Here is an 18,278-nt window from a genome sequence, read left to right as displayed (position 1 = left end):
TAAGACAAAGTTCCTGATCTTAAGAAGTTTACATTGTGGTAGGCAAAGACAGATAATAAGGAAGTCAACAAATACACCAAAAAATACTATGGTGAGACGTGCTGTAGGAAAATGTAAAGTGGGGAAAGGAGAATAGGGAGGTGTGTGTGTGTGTGTGTGTGTGTGTGTGTGTGTGTGTTGCTTTCTTTCTGTGGCCAGGGAAGGCTTCACTGATTAGGTAACATTCAAATGACACAATTTACTGGTTTATTACATACAGGTCATGAGAGAACGAGGTGTCTGGTTGGCTCCTGGGCTTTTTACTTGAGCAACTGGAAACATGGAATTACCACATACTGAGATGGGGGATGCCTTACGGGTACAGACCAAGTTTGGGAAGTTGATTTTGGTCATGTGATATCAAGTAGGCAGTTAAATACACCAATCTGGAATCCAGAGGAAAGGTTGAGACTGGAGATATAAATTTGGAAATCTTCAGCTCCTAGGTTTTTCAAAACCCAAGCTAGGTGTGACCACCAAGGGGTAAGTGTGGACAGAGGAGATTCGAGGACTGAGCCCTGGGCATGCCTCCACCTGGGTGAAAATGGTGAGGTGAAAATGGAGAAAGAATTGTTGATGAGGAAGGAGGGAAACCAAGAGAGTGGATACCTGGACACACCAAGTGAAGAAAGTTTTTCAAGAGGAGGGAGTGAGCAACTGTGTAAAAACAATACTGATAGATGCTGAGTATAATGAGGCTCAAGAATTGACCACGAGATTTGGTTGTGTAGGGGTCGAGGCCCTCACCAGAACAGGTTCTATGGAGAGGAGGAAGGAGGGGAGGCAAAAGTTTGATGCCAGATTCTGAGAGAGACAGAGATGTTGTCTTAGTCATTGGGTACTGTTTTTGAAGAAACCAGCTACAAAAGACAGTTTGAATATGGACTAGATACTAGGAAACTATTGTTAATCTTTTAGAAGCGAAAATAATAGTATAGTTATAATAATCTTAGTCTTGACAGATACCTACTTAAATGTGTAGGGGTGAAGGTTTGTGACGTCTGCAATTTATTTTCACACAGCTTAGCAAAAAACCATATATAAAAATATATTTATTTATTCAAATAGTATACAGAGAGAGTAGAATGTTAACATTGATTGCATTGGGTATATGATGTGTTCATTGCACTATTCTTTCAACTTTTTGATATGTTTGAAATGCCTCTTTATAGAAAATTTGGGAGAAAATACAGACTCTGGGCCTCACTGGTGGCAAATGGAGCTTTTAAAAGACCACAGGTGACTCTGCTATACCATCTAGGAATGAGATCCACTGATCCAATGCCCCACTGAGCATAAAACTGAGGTGTAAATAGTTGACTTTCCAAAGGACAGAACAAAGGCTGAAATTCATGTTTCTTGGCTTCCAGTCCTGTGTTCTTTCTTATATATCCTTTAAAGGAATTTCCTAGATAAGAAACCTTACCCTCTTAAACACCTAAAACTCTTTGTCAGCAAACTGCACAAGGTAAGGAAGGATTTGGGCACCTACAGGGTACTCAGTTGTTAAAGTCAGATTATCAAGAGGACTGAAAATTATTAGAGGGTGAAAAAACTATAAGGTACGAAGGGCAAGGGCAGTCCTAGTTTTTACAAACTTGAATTGTATTGAAAAGCTAAATTTTCTCTTTTAAATAATTTTATTACTTTTAGTGAATATAATCCATGAGATTGAATTTTATTTCACACATTTGTTAAGATTTAATATATAGACAAAATCATAGATGAGGAAAAAAAATCTGAAAGTCTTGATTGTTAGTTGGTGAATGGGGTTACAGATGAAGTTCCTAGTGTTGAAGGAGTTCCTTGCAGAGAGAAGTGAAGAACTGAAGATGCAGATTAGGTCCCAATGTTTAGTGGGAAAGGCATGAGTCTTGGCAGTCAGACAAAATCTGGGTTCGAATTCTGACTCTGCCATTTACTAGTTTTGTCACATTAGGCAAGGTATGTGAGCACTCCAGATGAGTTATTCAGTCCCTCCTGCAGGCACTGTGCTTGCTGGGTGCTCTAATAAGGCACGTTAACATAAGATACGCAAGGTCGTGCCCTCCTAGAAATCCAACAGATAATTAAGGAACGGGGGATATTCAGGTGGAGGTTCTAACCCTGAAGGGACTAAGAGCAGCTCTTAACCAGGAGGAGATGAAGTTGGGCCGGAAGAAGCAAAAGAAGGCAACATTTTAAGGAAATATGCGGGAGCCTGGTAGTCTGGAGCAGCTGAGAAACACATACATAGCCTGTGGCTTTAATGCAGGTGGTTGTGATTAGTGAAAACAAGTATGGAAAGACCTAACTCTGCCCCGGAAGTAAGAGGCAGGGGTTGGAGCGCGAATCCTGAGCGCTTTTAAACTCCCTCTCTAGTAGAGAAAGGGAGTTCAGCCTCCACCACTACAAAGATAAAACAACTAGCTCATACTGAACACAAGCAAGAGACAGCGTCGGGTCTGGAGGTTTATTTGGGTGGGGTGGGGGGGCGGCGTGGGGCGTGGCCTGGAGCAAATCATCACGTTCTCTTCCGGAACAGGCCTGTGCCCCGGAAGCAGTTGCTTGTTGAGCGCTTTTGGGCCGATTTCGGAGACTGTTAAGGGAGTTGTCGCCATGTTCCTGTCCGCGGTCACCTGTAAGTGGGGATGGAGGCGGCGGCAGGGACTGCGGCAAGGGCGGGAGGCCGTGACAGGCAGGCTTCGGGACGGTGCGGGTTTGAGGGCGCGCGCCGGGCGGGAACCTGCCGCTGCGACTTGCCAGGCCTTCAGGACTACAGCGTCCGGCATGCTCCGCGGCACTCCTTCGTGGGGCTTGGAGGTCTCTAGTGCTAGTTCTTCATCCCTTTGCGGTCGCAGGGACGGTCGTGTCTGGTCAGCAGGAGCGGGGTGCTTTCCTGGCCCTTCGTAGGGATGTGTCAGCAGAATCTCTGCACGTCCGAACTGGGGGGAAAAAAAAACCTCAGAATTTTTATTCCACTCGTTCCAAACTCTGAAGACGAGGAAATGGCTTGAGAGAGGCAGTGACTAGGTCAATACAGCTGGGCTGGGAAAGAAGTGTTCTGGCTTCCCAAGGCAGCTCTTTTCTGCACCAGGCCAACTGTTCGATTAGATTTAGTTTCCCTCCTCCACCTCATGTGGTTGCTGAAATTTGCATGGGTTAACTTGTCAAACCAGAGGCTTGTTCCAGTGCAAATATTTGCACCTAGAAGAGGAACATGTGGAGCAGATCTTAGAGCGATTTGAAAAGTAACCAGCCCCACTGAAAAGGGATTGTGCAAAGCATTACATCCAGAATTGTGTTGGTTTCATTGGATCTTTGTCTTCTTTCCAGAATCTTAGCGAGATCCCTACAAGCTAGGGAGTAGTTACTTGAGTGACAACCCATGGCATACTTCTATAACTTACATTATTTATTACAGACATATGAACTTTGCATAAGAAAGATAATAAATTGATATTTTCTTTTCTCTTTCAACCTTTCCTCTCTGCGAAAAAGTTGCCAAGAGCAAGTCAAAGTAAGTAAGGTTTTTCTTTTTTTTTTTTTTTAACTTGTTTATGTTAGATTTGTTTTTCCAGCCCCTGCCAATACATCCTTATATTAATTAAACTAAGCATTTGGTTTCAATTTTCTGAAAGTTGATTTGAGGATTACTTGGTGAATCGTTTTGGGTCTATGAACGCTTTCAGAAAATATTTTTCCCCCTGCCCAACTGATCTACTTAAGTGAGCCATTCAGATAATTAAAGGAGCTCTTGCTCCCTTGTTCCTGAACAAACCATCAGGGTTCCCATGCTGTCTTTGGAATACTACCGTATTTCTGTTTCTTCAAAGTCAGGTCGAAGGGCCATTTGTTTGGAGGCCACTACAGGAATCTAGCTGAACAAGCTGTGATTTGATTGAACTACAGAGTCAGTTTTGATGAGTTGTGTGATCCTTTGCATTCATAGAATAAGCATTTCAAAAATAGCAAAGATTAAAGATTCCATGCTGTACCAGAGAGACTATAAATACCAAACTGGCATCTCAAAATAAAATTTTTAGACAATAACTGAAGTAAGATTTTCTGTGTTAAAAATAGGAGAATTATTTTCCAGAAAAAAAAAAAAAAAGGAAAATTCTAAAGCAGGCTTTACTTACAACCCAAGAAATATCACAAATCTTAAAATGAGGTTTTTGGATTAAAGTTAATGGAAAACATATAAGTTAGTGCTTTCTGCCAAATAGCTTTTATTCATACAGCTTTTCCCACAATCCAGTTTATTTATGTTAGAATTCCCACGTCTAAATTATGTAGGAATCTCCAGTGCCTCTGGTTTCTTTAGAAACCTTGCCTCTCATGTTCTTTGTATCCTTCTTATGACATCTGCCAAATATGTCTTACCTTATAGACTTTGTGTTCACCACTCACTTTCCATACTATACTGTTGGTTCCTGGAAGGGGCAGTTGCAGCCTTATAGAGCTTTGCATTTCCCACAGTGCTTTCCACAGAGTAAGCACTTAATAGGTATTTGTTAAATCTTTTTGAATGAAGGACTAATTATTGTCTTTCTTTTTTTTTTTTATGTTTGTTTATTTTTGAGAAAGAGCGTGAGTGGGGAGGGGCAGAGAGAGGGAGACACAGAATCTGAAGCAGGTTCCAGGCTCTGAGTTGTTGGCACAGAGCCCGACTTGGGGCTCGAACTCATGAACTGTGAGATCATGACCTGAGCTGAAGTCGGACGCTCAACCGACTGAGCCACCCAGGTGCCCCTATAGCCTTTCTTAATTAACAAATATTGTGTACTTTTTATGTGTGAGGCACTGTGCTAGACGTTGAAAGGGATGCAAAGATGTGTACTGTATTTTTTTTTTCATTTTACTTTTTTTTTTTACATTTATTTATTTTTGAGAGACAGGGAGAGACAGAGTGTGAGCAGGGGAGGGGCAGAGAGAGAGGGAGACACAGAATCAGAAGCAGGCTCCAGGTTCTCAGCTGTCAGCACAGAGCCCGACACGGGGCTTGAACCCACGAACCATGAGATCATGACCTGAGCCAAAGTCGGACACTTAACCGACTGAGCCACCCAGGCGCCCCGATGTGTAATATATTATAGATGCTACAGATTCTCTTTGGAATAGTTAAGAAATAAGATAGCATGGTCTACATAGGGAAGCCAGACACACGAACAAGTAACAGTACAAGGGATTAAAAGGTCTAGTGAGGCAAAACATGAACTTTATGCTTTGGATGACTATAACTTAAACACAATATGAGGGGGAACAAGATTTTGCATGTTAATAGTGTAAAAGTTACCATCCATTTATTTTGTCCCTGTCTAATTTTACTCCGATTACACACATCCTGGAAGATAGGGCTCTTTTGTGATAGCCAGCTTTATGATTTCTTGACTAGCCAGCTAGAGTTACCAGCACTTTTGTATCCCCCCCCCCCCCCCCGACTTCTCCTTCTAAGAGGTGAGTGTCTGAGTCTGTTCCACATCGTGGTTTGATTGTTCTTGTTGCTTGGTTAGTTGATTGCCAAGGTATTCTATAATAGAACAGACCTTGGAAATCAGAACCATTGAAATTGTGATTTATGGAAAATGTAGGCTGTCTTAGAACTGAACCTTTTTGGGTTGATATCCCACAGCTAATACTACTGTACAGAGTTCTCAAAATGTGTCGTCCTCCCACGACTGATTTTAGTTTATTTCCTCAGCTTATAATAGCTTATTTTTAAATCTTAGAACCATTCTGGTGAAAATGCTAAGCCAAGCTGGGACAGGTTACTCCTTCAACACTAAGAGAAGCCGACTACGGGAGAAACTGACTCTCTTACATTATGATCCAATTGGTAAGATTCAGATAAATTACTCCACAGTAAATTCAGATGCTTTCAAGACCTGTTGCCCTTTCTAGACTGATGCTGAACGTCTTTTGGCCATTTTTGTGGCCCCTCTGACACTGTAGCATTCAGTCAGCAAGTATATGTTGAATGTTTACTATGGTGCCACTTACTATCCCAGGTGGTGGGATACACCAGGACACATTCAGGCCCAGTCCCTGCACTCTTGGTACATACAGTCTGTTTTGGAAGGGAGAGGAAAAAAAAAAAATGACTTTCTACTGAGTGCTTTGAGAGACACAAGCAGGATGCTGAGATACACGATAAAGTTGGGGAGAGGCAGATTCCACCTTTATCTTATTCTTGAATAGGATAGATCTGGTAAAGAAACCAGCTATGTAAACAGAATAGGTGATACTGTTCTGGAAACGGAAAGAAAAGAGTGTCTTCAGAAGGGGAGGGAATATTCTCCTGGGATCATTTAACAGTGGCAGGCAGTTAGGTCCCGATTTGAATTAAAGGAGTATGGTATCTATATATTGATGGAGGAAGTTAAGAAATGTCATTTGTACTCTCTGCTAAAATGCCATAATAAATGGTAACTTTAAATAGTCTCGGTAGGTAGAAGTATTTGTCCAGAAGAGACAGGTGTTTCCAAGGCAAGATTGCCTGCTTACAAAAGACAGCAGCTGATTGCTATTGGTAGAAGCCCAGTTTTGTTTTTGGGTTTTGTGAGCAGAGTTATGTGAAGTAAACTAGCAAACCAATGATTTATTTTAAAACTCCAGGCCATTTGCTTAATTTTTGTGCCCTTGATTCTGAACAGCCTCTTTATAAATGTTTCTTAGTATGAACTGTACTGGAGCTTCTGGGTTGGTGAACACGTATTGACTATGGGAGAGTGACCTGTGCGCCCCTTGCCCACACCTATGCGTCACTTCCATCTGACTGTTCCTGAGTTACTAATAACTGGTAGATCATGTCAGAATTTTCCTTCTTTTTTTAATCATGCTGTATTATCTTTAAGTATAAAGACTTCCAGTCATATCACCTACAGACCATTTTATCCACTGCTCTGGCCGCCAGTCTCTTGTTTCTCTCTTCAGCAATGGCGAGGCAGACACCCTTTCCAAGGGGGAGAGAAAGCCACGGTTTGTTGCCTTTGCCAATAACAAAGACGTTGGAGAGCCAAGTGGCAAAGCTCTTGCATTGGCATCTTTCACGTCAGCTACATCAAAAGAACCAGGGTGTCTCTCTCTCTGTTGGTGATTATACCAATTCTTCCCAGGTTGGCATCCCTGGTCACCACTCACAGATTACCAGTGCCAAACTTGATGAAAGCAGTAACCTTTCCAGTCTCCACCATCAGTCTGAATGGTGTCCTTCACCTTGATGAGGGGATCAGCATAGCAGATGATGCAAGCATAATGGGTGACCAGGTGAGGGGTTCCTTTTGTTCCCACAAAGATCTTTCTCACTTTGCACAACTTATACTTGGCCTCCTCAGGTGCAATATTATGAACAGCAAAGCAGCTCTTGGTGTCACAGATCAGACAGAAATTCTCCCCAGTCTTGTCAGTGTTGATGTCATCCATAAAACCAGCAGGGTAGGTTGTTATCAGTTGGGATCTTGCCATCAATCTTGGTAAAATGCTGCATACTGATCTTTACTTTATGTGCTGTGAGGGCATACTCAAGTCTGTTCCTTAGGAAAATGATGAGAGAGAGATATTCTCTCAGCTTATGGGGACCAGTAGATGGACAAGGGGCAAATCAGTTTATCCAGCATCCAGTCTTTGGAGCTGCTGCGTGCTTCAGATGCTTCTTGGGACCACAAGCCGTGGCTGTACTGGGCATGAAAAGAGAGCAGAATTGAGCTGAACTGTAAGACACCCACTTGGTGATCAAGATTGAATTGGTACCAGAATCTTATTTCCCAAAATTAATCCATTATATAATGAAAGATACTTAACCTCATAATCAACTTTTTCATTAACTAAGAATAAGACTCTCACTTCTGGCCAAGATGGAATAATAGGAATCAAATTTCCCTTCCCACTGGAAACAACAACAAAAGGACAATATTTGCAATAAAAGACCATGATCCCTGAAAGAAAGGAAACAGACTAGTGCTTGTGAATAACCAGACAAAATGGAAATTTCTGTCTTCTTTGCTTACCTACACAAGTCTCCTATCTTCAGATGTCATGAACACAAGCACCTATACTCTCCAGGCGATCTCCATGTTCTAGATGAAGAATTTTATGCAAAGGATTTTAATCAAGGACACAAAGCTAAAGTATGTTTCAGAACAATGATTTGAACTGAAGACTCTCTGACTCTAAACCCCGGGCCCTAAATTATTCTATGTAGGGACCTATGAATGGGAGGTTTTATGGGAGGCTAAAACCTACCTACCATTGCATGACTTCTTGGCAGGCATTAGTGCCAATCCTGACTAGCAGCTACATTCACAGCTGCCTTCAGAGTTTGTACAGAAGGTCTCATGACCGCTGTTGTACCATTCATTATGCTGCATTCATTCATCAATGTCTAAGAAAAATAAAAATAGTATCGCCTGCAAAAAAACCCACAAAGGCCCTTACCAGTGTGAGGAGCATATAAAAAAGACTCTTGAGAAGCCCAGTTGTCAGCTTAAAATTGGATGATTTCCATTCTTTAACGGAAATAAAATTCTCTGCTGTTTTTACAGTGTTAAAATTTCTGGTCATTCTTTGTCATAATATAAAAGGAGTTCTAGGTTTGTACCTGATGATTGGGAGTCTGAATTCTAGGATGTGACCACATATGGTAGAAAAATTATTACAATGATAAGGTATGTCTCTTAGTCCTTTTGGGTTGCTATAACAAAATACCACAGACTAGGTGGCTTATAAACAACAGAAACTTATTACTCAGAGTTCTGGGGCCTGGGAAGTCCTAAGTTCAAGGTGCCAGCATGGCTGCTTTCTGGTGAAGGCCCTCTTCCTGGTTCACAGCCTGTGTCGTCGTCTTGTCCTCACATGGAGGACAAGGGCAAGCAAGTATTGTGGGGTCTCCTAATAAAGCATTAATCCTGGTCATGAAAACTCCACCCTCGTGACCAAAGCACCTACCAGAGGCCTTGCCTCCTAATGCCATAGTATTGGGGGTTTAGGATTTCAACATATGAATTTGAGCCGGGGGGGGGGGGGGTACACAAATATTCAGACTATAGCTATATGATAGAGTTGGTGTGATTTTTTTCTCCTGATTTCTTTGTATCAGCTGGTAAAAGCTCAAAGTGATGAACTTTACGGAAAGTGATTGTTTTTCTAGCATTTAGCTCTTTTAGAATTTATATTTAGGAACATGCACAACGTCAATAAATGTTAGTTGAATAACCTTTTATGATATTTTCAGCATGAGAATGTATTGGGATTTTCATCCTTAGTACGGAGGTGTTAGGAACTTATTTGTCAAATTGATTTTAAGTTTTAAGATTGGGAAAGAATACTACAATAAACAGTTCTGATCATAAGTTGAAAGTAGGAGAAAACATCCATAAAAGACTGTTAGAACTTTTCTGATAAGGAATGGTCTAAGCCTTCACAGCACAACTTTGTCCTTTTCTGAAGAAGAGAATGTTCCGGGATAGTGGACTGCCTGGCTTTCTGCCCATCTACTGAATGCCCTACAGGCTAGCATGATGATGTTTGCCTTGGGGCCTGCCCCATTGCCCAAGGTACCAAATAGCTTGGCAGTTCTCCCAACATATTTTACTGCAGTGAATAAATGACTAGTTTAAGGGTAATGTTTTGTTAGTCTGCTTTATAAAGGAAATCAGTAAGGAAACAGAAAAGTTCCCAATTATTTGAACATTTCACAGTATACTCTGGCTAGAACCAGCCTGTCTTTTCAGACTCCTTTTCTTCATATAAAACCAGATGCTAATTTCCAAGGAGGAAGGACCAAATGCTGAGGCATAAGCTTATTAAACTTTGTTGAATATATGAAGGCTTATCATAAAGAAAATGAAAACTTGTCATTTTTGATTCCTTGGATGACTAAACAAGACAGTATAGACTTTAATTGAAGCAGAGTTGATTTAGGTTAGACGTAAGGAAAGAACTTGACAGATTCATTCTTCTATGAATTCAGCAGCAAATATTTTGACAGAAAATTAATTTTTGTTTATGATCATGGATAGCAGTGTATTATTTCAGCTCAACTGTGTATCTAGCAGCAACCCTGTGAGGGAGATGGACTTATCCCCCACACAGGGAAGCAAACTGAAAGCAGAACATTTTGAGAAATTTGTCCAGGGACTCACAGCAGATATAAGTGGTAGAGCCAAGGTTGGAACCCAATCTTTCCGACGCCAGGCTCCCTGTTTTTTCTAGTACATGGAGCCAAAGTAATCTTCCTAAAAATTTTTTTTTTTTTTTTTTTTTTTTTTTTTTTAGGATCTTCCACTGGGGTCAGCCTAGCATTCAAGGCTATGGAGCCCTACTGTCCTCTTACCTCTTACCACTGTTCCTTGGTACCAGATGTGTATTCCTTTTATAGTTCATCCAAAGGCTGCTCTTTCAGGGACTAAACTTTCCTTGTCCGTGAGGTGTTCCCTTACCGGTCCAGTCCCTTCGATCTTTAGGGTCCTACTTCCTGGACATTCAGGGGCTCTGCTCATACTTCTATAAACTCCACATTGCTTAGCACAGTTCTGTGGACTGAAATATTTATTCTTTGGAGTAAGAGAATGAATTCAGTGAGTGAATCAGAAATTTTTAGTGAATAAAGCCTTGCTTTACTGATCTTAGTCACTCCTATTCTGGGTAATTTAAATAGTCTCCTGATTGGTTACCAGTGAGATGGGTTCTGGTTTTCTTTTTAGCCATTTTTTTAGTTCCATGTAGAAAAACATGGAAACATTTTCTGCAGTGAATCATATTGTTTGATGGGAAACTATTGTGGTTTACCATTTTATAATGCTTTGTAGTCCCTCTTAGACTTTGAAGGAGCATCAATACTACTTTTAAAATATTAGATAATTCAGAATATATTAAAAATACCTCTGTACAGTATAATAATATATTTTGTTTTTTTAATTAACATAGATAAAATTCTGTTGACCGGTTAATAGTTTTTTTTTAAAAATTTTTTAATGTTTGTTTATTTTCGATAGAGAGTGCAAGTGGGGGAGAGGCAGAGAGAGAGGGAGACACAGAATCTGAAGCAGGCTCCAGGTTCTGAACTGTCAGCAGAGTCTGATGCGGGGCTCGAACTCACGAACTGTGAGATCATGACCTGAGCTGAAGACCGACGCTTAACCGACTGAGCCACCCAGGTGCCCCCTGGCTAATAGTTTTTAAATCTGGCTGACCATCAGGATCATCTGAGGTTTTGTAAAAATGTAGATGTTCAGTCCTCACTCTAGATGTATTAGACCAGAATTAGGGTAGGGGTGGAGGTGAGAAGTAGGAACGTATTTTAATTAAGCTCCCTAGCCTATTCTTAATCATAGAGAGCTTGGGAATCTCATGTATACAGTATCCATATTGATTATAGAAGAAGAAGAAAAACCGTAGTGAATGTCTGTGTGATCGGGATAAGTGAGGGGTGTTGTGTTGTAGTCCTTTGAGTTCCTGGATCTTCCTGGGTGCCTTGTTTGCTTTTGGATTTTTGGCCAGGAATAAGTAGGTGGTGAGAGACCGAGAGACAGAGGGAGAGAGATATGTTGGAAGTTAATGGAGTACTATAAAGCATTATACGAACAGTGAAAACCTTACTGCCCAGCATCCAGTCTCTAGTCTTTCATCTGGGCAGTTAGTACTTTTGTGTTGGCTTTCTTTCAGAGAACTGTACTGTTTTGATATTTTCAGTAATGAGATTTTGGTTATAATTTTCATTCTTTTACCATACAAGAAAATCAGTTTTTGGGTATATTAAGCCATCTCTGGAAAGTACAAGGTTTAATGTATATTTACTCTTCTGGCCAGACTGCCTTTTGCTTGGTCTGCTCAGTTCTTGCTGCTTTTTTTTCCTCAGTCCAGCTCTTAGTCTCTCTCCTGCAAGAGTGTTCATTAATTGGATGAAGACATTGGATGTTTTCCATTTTTTGCTCCTAGTTTTGTTTGTTAATGTGGATATTTCACATTGAGTGAGGTATGACCTTGTGGTGTCCCAGAGATGCCACTGACTGGCTGGTGAACCTTCCCTTGATTTCCTTACCATTTTCTCTAGGTTTCTTTGGCCTCTGGGATTGAGGAACCGAGTTTGCAAATCTGCTCCATCCTCACGTGAAAGGAATAGTAAAATAAGAGAAAAGAGAGTGCTTGTGGTCTGACACACATATTTTTATTTAAAAATGATGATGATGCTTTTAGTTTTCTGCTACAACCCATTTTTCTCTTACAGTGAAAACAAAAGTCCTCTTTGTGGAACAGAAAAAAATACGCTCCCTCTAAACAATGGATTGAAAATGAATTTGATTTATAAATGAGAAGACTGAGGGCGGGATACTGATTCAGAAATTCTGCAGCGTGTAATAAAAGAAGAGGAAATGGCACGGAATCACTGCCTCCTGTGATTTGAAGGCCATTGTGAAGGAAAACAATGGACTGAAAGAAAGTTCTTCATATTAGGACATATATCATTGCATCACATTTATTTATCTTTCTGGATATTTTTATAGCCCTTAATAAAAAATATTAAAATAGCGTGTACTATTGTCTCTTAGTGATGTTTTCCCCCACTCTTTGAAATAAAAAAAACAACTACATTAGTAAAGAATAAGCATTGTTTCATATAAAAGAAAGTTTCCATAATGAAACTTGTGCAAGACTTTCCAGTCTGCTCCTCTTTGTACTTCATAGGAAAGGCAGAGTCATTCTCCAGAGTGATCTTGAAAAAAACTGTGTAATAACAGAGGTGGTAAGAGTGAACAGGAATAAGAAGGGGGCCAGCCTTGTAACATAAAAGGAATCATGAGAACTTTCATTTTGTTTTGTGCTTATATAATTAGGAAAAATGCCATTGGTCCATATTGTCAAACTCTGGTCACTGAAACAGTAGTTAGGAGTTTCTAGGAATGCTTTGGACTCCCTTTATCTCCTAGATTTCCTTTTTAAAAAAAATTATTTGTTTTTATTTGTTTTAATAAGAAAAGCTAGAATGTATTTCCACAGAGCTATGACTGGGGCTTCTGGGGCTTGGTACCACACAGCTAACCAGCTTGGAAGTTCCACTGATAATCCCTGACATTCACATAAGGACCCCTGCCGTACCCAGATCCATATACTTTCTCACTCAAGCTATTGTTTCCTACAGATTTTCAGTAAGAAATCTGAGTTGAAATCTGCATTCTTTTCTAGAGATTATTTAGTTTTCTCCTTTATATATCAAATTTCTGACTGAATGTGAGAAGGATCAGCTTTTATTTTGAGCTCTGCTGGTTCATAATCTTACCCCATTTAAAGCATTTATCTAGGAGAATGATAGCATGCCCACCATGGCCTCAAGCATGACAAAGCCAATGCTATTCCAAAATAACAGGTGTGTCCCCCCCCCCCCCCCACCGCCCCCACCATGGCTCAGTCTGTGGAGGACGTGCAGGAGTAGCTTTCTGAAAATGGAATTAGATGTAGACAGTTGTTGAGCCTTTGTGGCTTGTGGCATTAAAGTCAATAAACTATTTTCTGGCATCTTTTGTTAAAACTTTGGTTCAAAGCAATAATAGGTGAGATCTTGGCTATTTGTAGGTTGAAACTATATGTAGTGATTTTGGGTTACAAGAAAAATCCTTCACCTGATCCTAGCTAAGTCAGATGTAAAGGGTCTGTGACATGTATGAATCACCTTTTTTTTAAAACCCAAAACAACATAAAATCTGGCTTAACAGATGACTTATCTATTCAGCACATGAGCTGAACATGGCCCACAGGTGGTGTTTACATTTTTAAGTTTTTTTTGTGAGAGAGAGGGGGTGCAAGTGAGCAAGGGGCAGAGAGAGACAGAGAATCCCAAGAGAGGCAGAGGGAGAGAGAGAGAAGCAGCACTCACTGGAAGCGGGCTCATGCTAACCCCAAGCAGGGCTCGAGTTCACCTGATGTGGGACTCAAACTCACAAATTGTGGGATCATGACCTGAACTGAAGTCAGATGCTTAACGACTGAGCTACCCAGGTGCCCCCATGTTTATGTTTTTTTAAAAGTATGTTTTGTTTTGTTTTTAAGTTTATTTGTTTATTTTGAGAGGGAACAAGTGGGGTAGGGGCAAAGAGAGAGGGGAGAGCGAGAATCCCAAGCAGGCTCCGCACCATCAGTACGGAGCCTGATGCGGGGGCTCGAACTCACAAACCGTGAGACCATGACCTAAGCTGAAATCGACTCAGACGCTTAACCGACTGAGCCACCCAGGCATTCCCCCATGTTTACATTTTTTAAAAAATCAGTTGCTGACCCTTAAACATTGAAAAGATTTCAATAAACATCCAGACTTCTGGCTTCTCTTGCAAAACAGAAGCTTTGACAACTCTAACACTGTATGTCAGCTGTCCTTCTTAGGAACTGCTTGAGGTCCAATTCTTGTGCCCTCTTCCCTCATTTAACATTCTCTGCTCTGGAGCTTAAGTTCTGGAGAGACAAATGAACAAACAGGTGGGTAATAACTGATACGCACAACAATGAAGCAGGTGGAGAGAAAGAGGGAGTTGTTGGTGTTGGGTAAAGGGTGTCTAAGGGAGGCCTTTGATAGTAACATTTGCACACGTGAGGGAGTAAGGCACATCAACTTGTGGGGAAAGAGTGTTCTAGGCAGAGGGCACAGTAAGTGCGGAGGCCCTGAAGTGGTTTGAGTTGGGTAAGGAGTCCAGTGTGAAATTAACGTAGAGGGGAGAATGGGCAGAAATGGCATGGGAAGGGAGAGGGGTGTAGGATATAGATCATATAGGACCTTGTATACTGACTCTGTGCTGACCGTTCGTGGAGCCTGGAGCCTGCTTCAGATTCTGTCTCTCTCCCAAAAATAAACATTAGAAAAATAATTTAAAAATAATGAAAGCTTGAGTATGACTTCATAAATGAACATATTTGCAAAGAATGGAGAAGAGGATATTTTATAGTAAGCTGCTAGCTAAGAGTGGCCACCCCCTCCCCCAAGTACATTTTATTTCCAAGTACATTTATTTTAGGGTTAGTAGCAATCAAAACAGATCAAGTGGCAGGTCTTTTTTGTATGGATAAGATGACTGTGTTCCTGCAGCCTGGACGCTGACTGCTGCGATGAAATTGGCTCTCTTGAGCATTTCTTCCAAGGACAGATTGGGGTAGTAAGCCAGGTAGAAGGCCAGAGCCCCCACAAAACTGTCACCAGCACCCTGTAATTAAAAGCATAGTTGTGGAGATAAGCATGTAGTTACCTGTTGCCCAAACTGTATTTTAACAATATTTAAGGACACTTTTTGATGTAGAAGACTTTTAGGTAAAAGGATAGTACAGAGGTTTCCATACGCCCCATATCCAGTTCTGTTGTTTGGTAACATCTAGAATTATGGTACATCTGTCATAATGAATGAAATGGTATTGATATTAGCTGAACTCCATACTTGATTTGGATTTCACTAGTTATGCTTAATATCCTTTTTCTGTCCCAGGATCTCCTCCAGGGTACCCTATTACATTTAGTTGTCATTTCCTTAGACTGTTGTAGGCTGTGACAGTTTCTTGGACAGTGTTTATTTCTGTTTTGAGTCTCTACTTTCTAGAATTGTTTCTAGTTTGTTTCTGTTTCGAGTTTCTAGTTTTGAGGACTGGTCAGATGTTTTGTAGAATATACCTCAGCTGGGACTGGTCTGTTTTTCTTACAGTTAGTCTGTGGTTATGGTTTTTGGGAGGAAGACCACAAAGGTGAAGTATCATTCTCTCATCACATTGTATCAAGGGTAGATACTGTCAATGTGACTTGCCTCTGATCGTGTTAATCTCAATTACTTGGCTAAGGCAGTCTTTGCCAGGTTTCTCCACTGTAAAGTTACTTTCCTCCCTCTTTTCATACTGCACCCTTTGGAAGCAAGTCACTAAGTATAGTCCACATGTAAGGGGTAGGGTAGAGTATTATTTGGAATGCTTCTCTGTGGGAATTTTGTCTTCTCCCCCCAATTCATTACATAATTATATCTGTATAAAAGACCCATGAACTCATGGGTCTTTTGAAAATTTTTAAAAATTTATTCTTTGGGCTATAATCTAGTACTGCGTTACTTCTTTGCTCAAATTGTAAGGGACTCTTTCAGTTGGCCCCTGTGTCCCTTTAACATACCCCATGGTTTTGTCTTTTGGGTGCTTTACTTTCTGACACTATAAGATGCTCCAGGCGCATCTTGTATATTCCCTGCTTTAGTTCTAGAATTAGCCATTTCTCCATTAAATGGATGCAGAAAAGTGGTGACAGCTATGCAGATATTATTTTCAAACTAAATATAGGGACAAAACAGTTTCTTTGCATTTTCTCTGAAGCTCCAAAGATCTGATTTGGTAAAGTACATTTACGGACCCACAGAAATAGAAAACACCAAAGAAAGTCTTGACTTCCACCTTCAAGCAGGGTAATACCTAGTCATGTGTTCACCTAACAAATGTATTTAAGATAACTTAAATATGATTATACAGTCTCGCTTGGAAAACCATTCTGAAATAGCTTTCAGGGTCATTTTCCAGTTTTTTCCCAGTTTGTTGTTCCTTAACACCCAAGAGTTTTCATGACAGATCTTGAGGCTATACTTCAGCCTTTGTAAAGAGCCTTGGCATGCAAGATTGTTCCAGATGCATATGCCCAGAACAGTGATGGACACTAGTAAAGGGGTAAAATCCACTGTGGATTAAATGCTAAGTAGTGTGGCAGAATCCATAAATGCTATTGGATGCTAAGAAAGAGTTTGAAGAAAGCCTCCCTGAAGAAGGGAGTTCTTATAGATGACACAGATTTATAGAGAAAGAAGGCCTCAAGGAACAAAGACACAGAGGAGGAAGGAACAGAGTGAGCTCATGAGACAGTGAATGGCTTTAAGGAGAATGACATTTCCCCTTGTTTACATAGATAAAGCAGGCAGTATTCAACTTGCCAAGCGGTCATAGTAATGCAGGTGTGAATTCGACACTTCCCTTCCTCCCATAAATGTTTTCTGAGTGCCCAAAATGTGTCAGGGACCGTGCTAGATGCTTTGCAATTGTTTAGGTCAGTCCTTCCTGACGGAAACAATGGAGAGAGATATGCTTTTTGCCTTCCCTTAGTTTATAGCATAGCAATGCAATGGTGTTGATATTTGGTTTTCTTATTTACAAATAATGGAGGCAGTCTTTCCTTTATGTAACTTTTATATTATTGCTTAAGCTTATTGTTACAAGCTTGTAATATTTTTCCAAAAAAATTTAAGGGAATAAAAATATTTCATGGATAGTTAAGTCATGTTTCTGTACCTCCCTCACCTTTAACTTATGTAGCCTGACCAAAGCAAAGGCACAGGGCTGAGGGGAAACATTCTAGCAACACTGACAGAAATCAGTTGGCTGGTGGGGTATTTAGCTGCAGACCAGATAACTTTAAGAAAGTATAAAAAGAATTGTTCTTATATCTGAAAAGACTATTGAAATAATTTAAATTGCTTCCCAGTATAAAACAGCCAGGGAAACACAGTGTCTAGTAGAACTGTGTGTGTTGGAAGCATTATTTAGGTTAACAGTGATTTTCAGAACTTGATTTCCTTTCATTCTTAGAGCTACACTGTGTTGGTAGAGACTGCAAAGGTAAGCTGTTCCTGTATTAAAAATAGTTTCCCCACAAAGAAAACTCTCAGCTAGATAGCTTCATTGAGAATTCTAGCAAATGTTTAAGTAAGAAATAACACTAATTCTATCCAAATTCTTTCAGAAAATAGAAGAGTCAAGGAAACACTTTCCAAGTCATTTTGTAGGGCCAGCATTAGTGTGATACCAAAACCTGACAATGACAATTCAAGAAAAAAACAAACAAAACAGATCAATACTCTGCAAAACCTTAAAAAATTTTAGTAAACTGTGTGTGTGTGTGTGTATCTCATGAACAATAGGGTTTATCCCAGGAATGCAAGATTAGTTTGACATTAAAACTACTTACATTTAAAACTAATTAACATTTAAATAATCAGTGTAGTTCACTTTAAAAAAAAAAACAATTTTAGTAGCAGCAGAAGCATTTGACAAAATTCTACATCAATTTATAACAGAAATTCAGCAAATTTGGAATAGAAGGTATAACTTGATCTTCTTGGTAAAGGGCATTTATGAAAACTCTATAGTCAACATCATACTTAATGAGAAAGACTGATGCTTTCCCCTTGATATTGGAAACAAATCAAGGATGTGTATATTCATTACTTCTATTCAGCATCATACTGGATTGCCAGCCAGTGCAGTAA

At 40.2% G+C, this 18,278-nt stretch overlaps 2 protein-coding genes across 5 annotated transcripts in view; one reads left to right on the top strand and one right to left on the bottom strand.

Annotated features, from left to right (window-relative positions):
• The first annotated feature begins 2,544 nt into the window (after window positions 1-2,544).
• MRPL33 (mitochondrial ribosomal protein L33) lies at window positions 2,545-12,552 on the top strand. Of its 2 annotated transcripts, XM_019448847.2 has the most exons (5): window positions 2,545-2,659; window positions 3,520-3,538; window positions 5,751-5,857; window positions 7,127-7,287; window positions 12,245-12,552. In XM_019448847.2, exons 1-5 carry the CDS (start codon window positions 2,638-2,640, stop codon window positions 12,245-12,247), a joined length of 312 nt encoding a protein of 103 aa, XP_019304392.1. In that variant the 5' UTR covers window positions 2,545-2,637; the 3' UTR covers window positions 12,248-12,552. The 2 variants fall into 2 exon arrangements, with proteins under 2 accessions (XP_019304392.1, XP_019304402.1); XM_019448857.2 differs by lacking the exon at window positions 7,127-7,287.
• Window positions 7,287-18,278, bottom strand: part of RBKS (ribokinase) — a 99,381-nt gene continuing 88,389 nt past the window's right edge. Inside the window, exon 8 of one of the 3 annotated variants that reach the window (XM_019448825.2) lies at window positions 7,287-7,697. In XM_019448825.2, coding sequence (XP_019304370.2) covers window positions 7,590-7,697 — 108 coding nt within the window. In that variant the 3' untranslated portion in view covers window positions 7,287-7,589. Of the gene's footprint in view, window positions 7,698-14,915; window positions 15,204-18,278 lie in introns of those variants that run through there. The other 2 variants (XM_019448832.2, XM_019448811.2) reach the window with 2 other exon arrangements.

This window comes from Panthera pardus, unplaced genomic scaffold (assembly GCF_024362965.1).
Source record: "Panthera pardus isolate Hobbes unplaced genomic scaffold, ASM2436296v1 HiC_scaffold_26, whole genome shotgun sequence".
Lineage (NCBI taxonomy): Eukaryota > Metazoa > Chordata > Mammalia > Carnivora > Felidae > Panthera > Panthera pardus.
The sequence above is the reverse complement of the archived record's forward strand: the minus strand, read 5'-3'. Positions and strand labels throughout refer to the sequence as shown.

Bases quoted from the DNA above. Each gene is read 5' to 3' on its own strand.
- MRPL33 (XM_019448847.2), top strand. From the start codon at position 2,638: ATGTTCCTGTCCGCGGTCACCT. The intron at 5,858-7,126 runs GTAAGATTCAGA...TGATTATACCAA, and splicing joins CTTACATTATGATCCAATTG to TTCTTCCCAGGTTGGCATCC.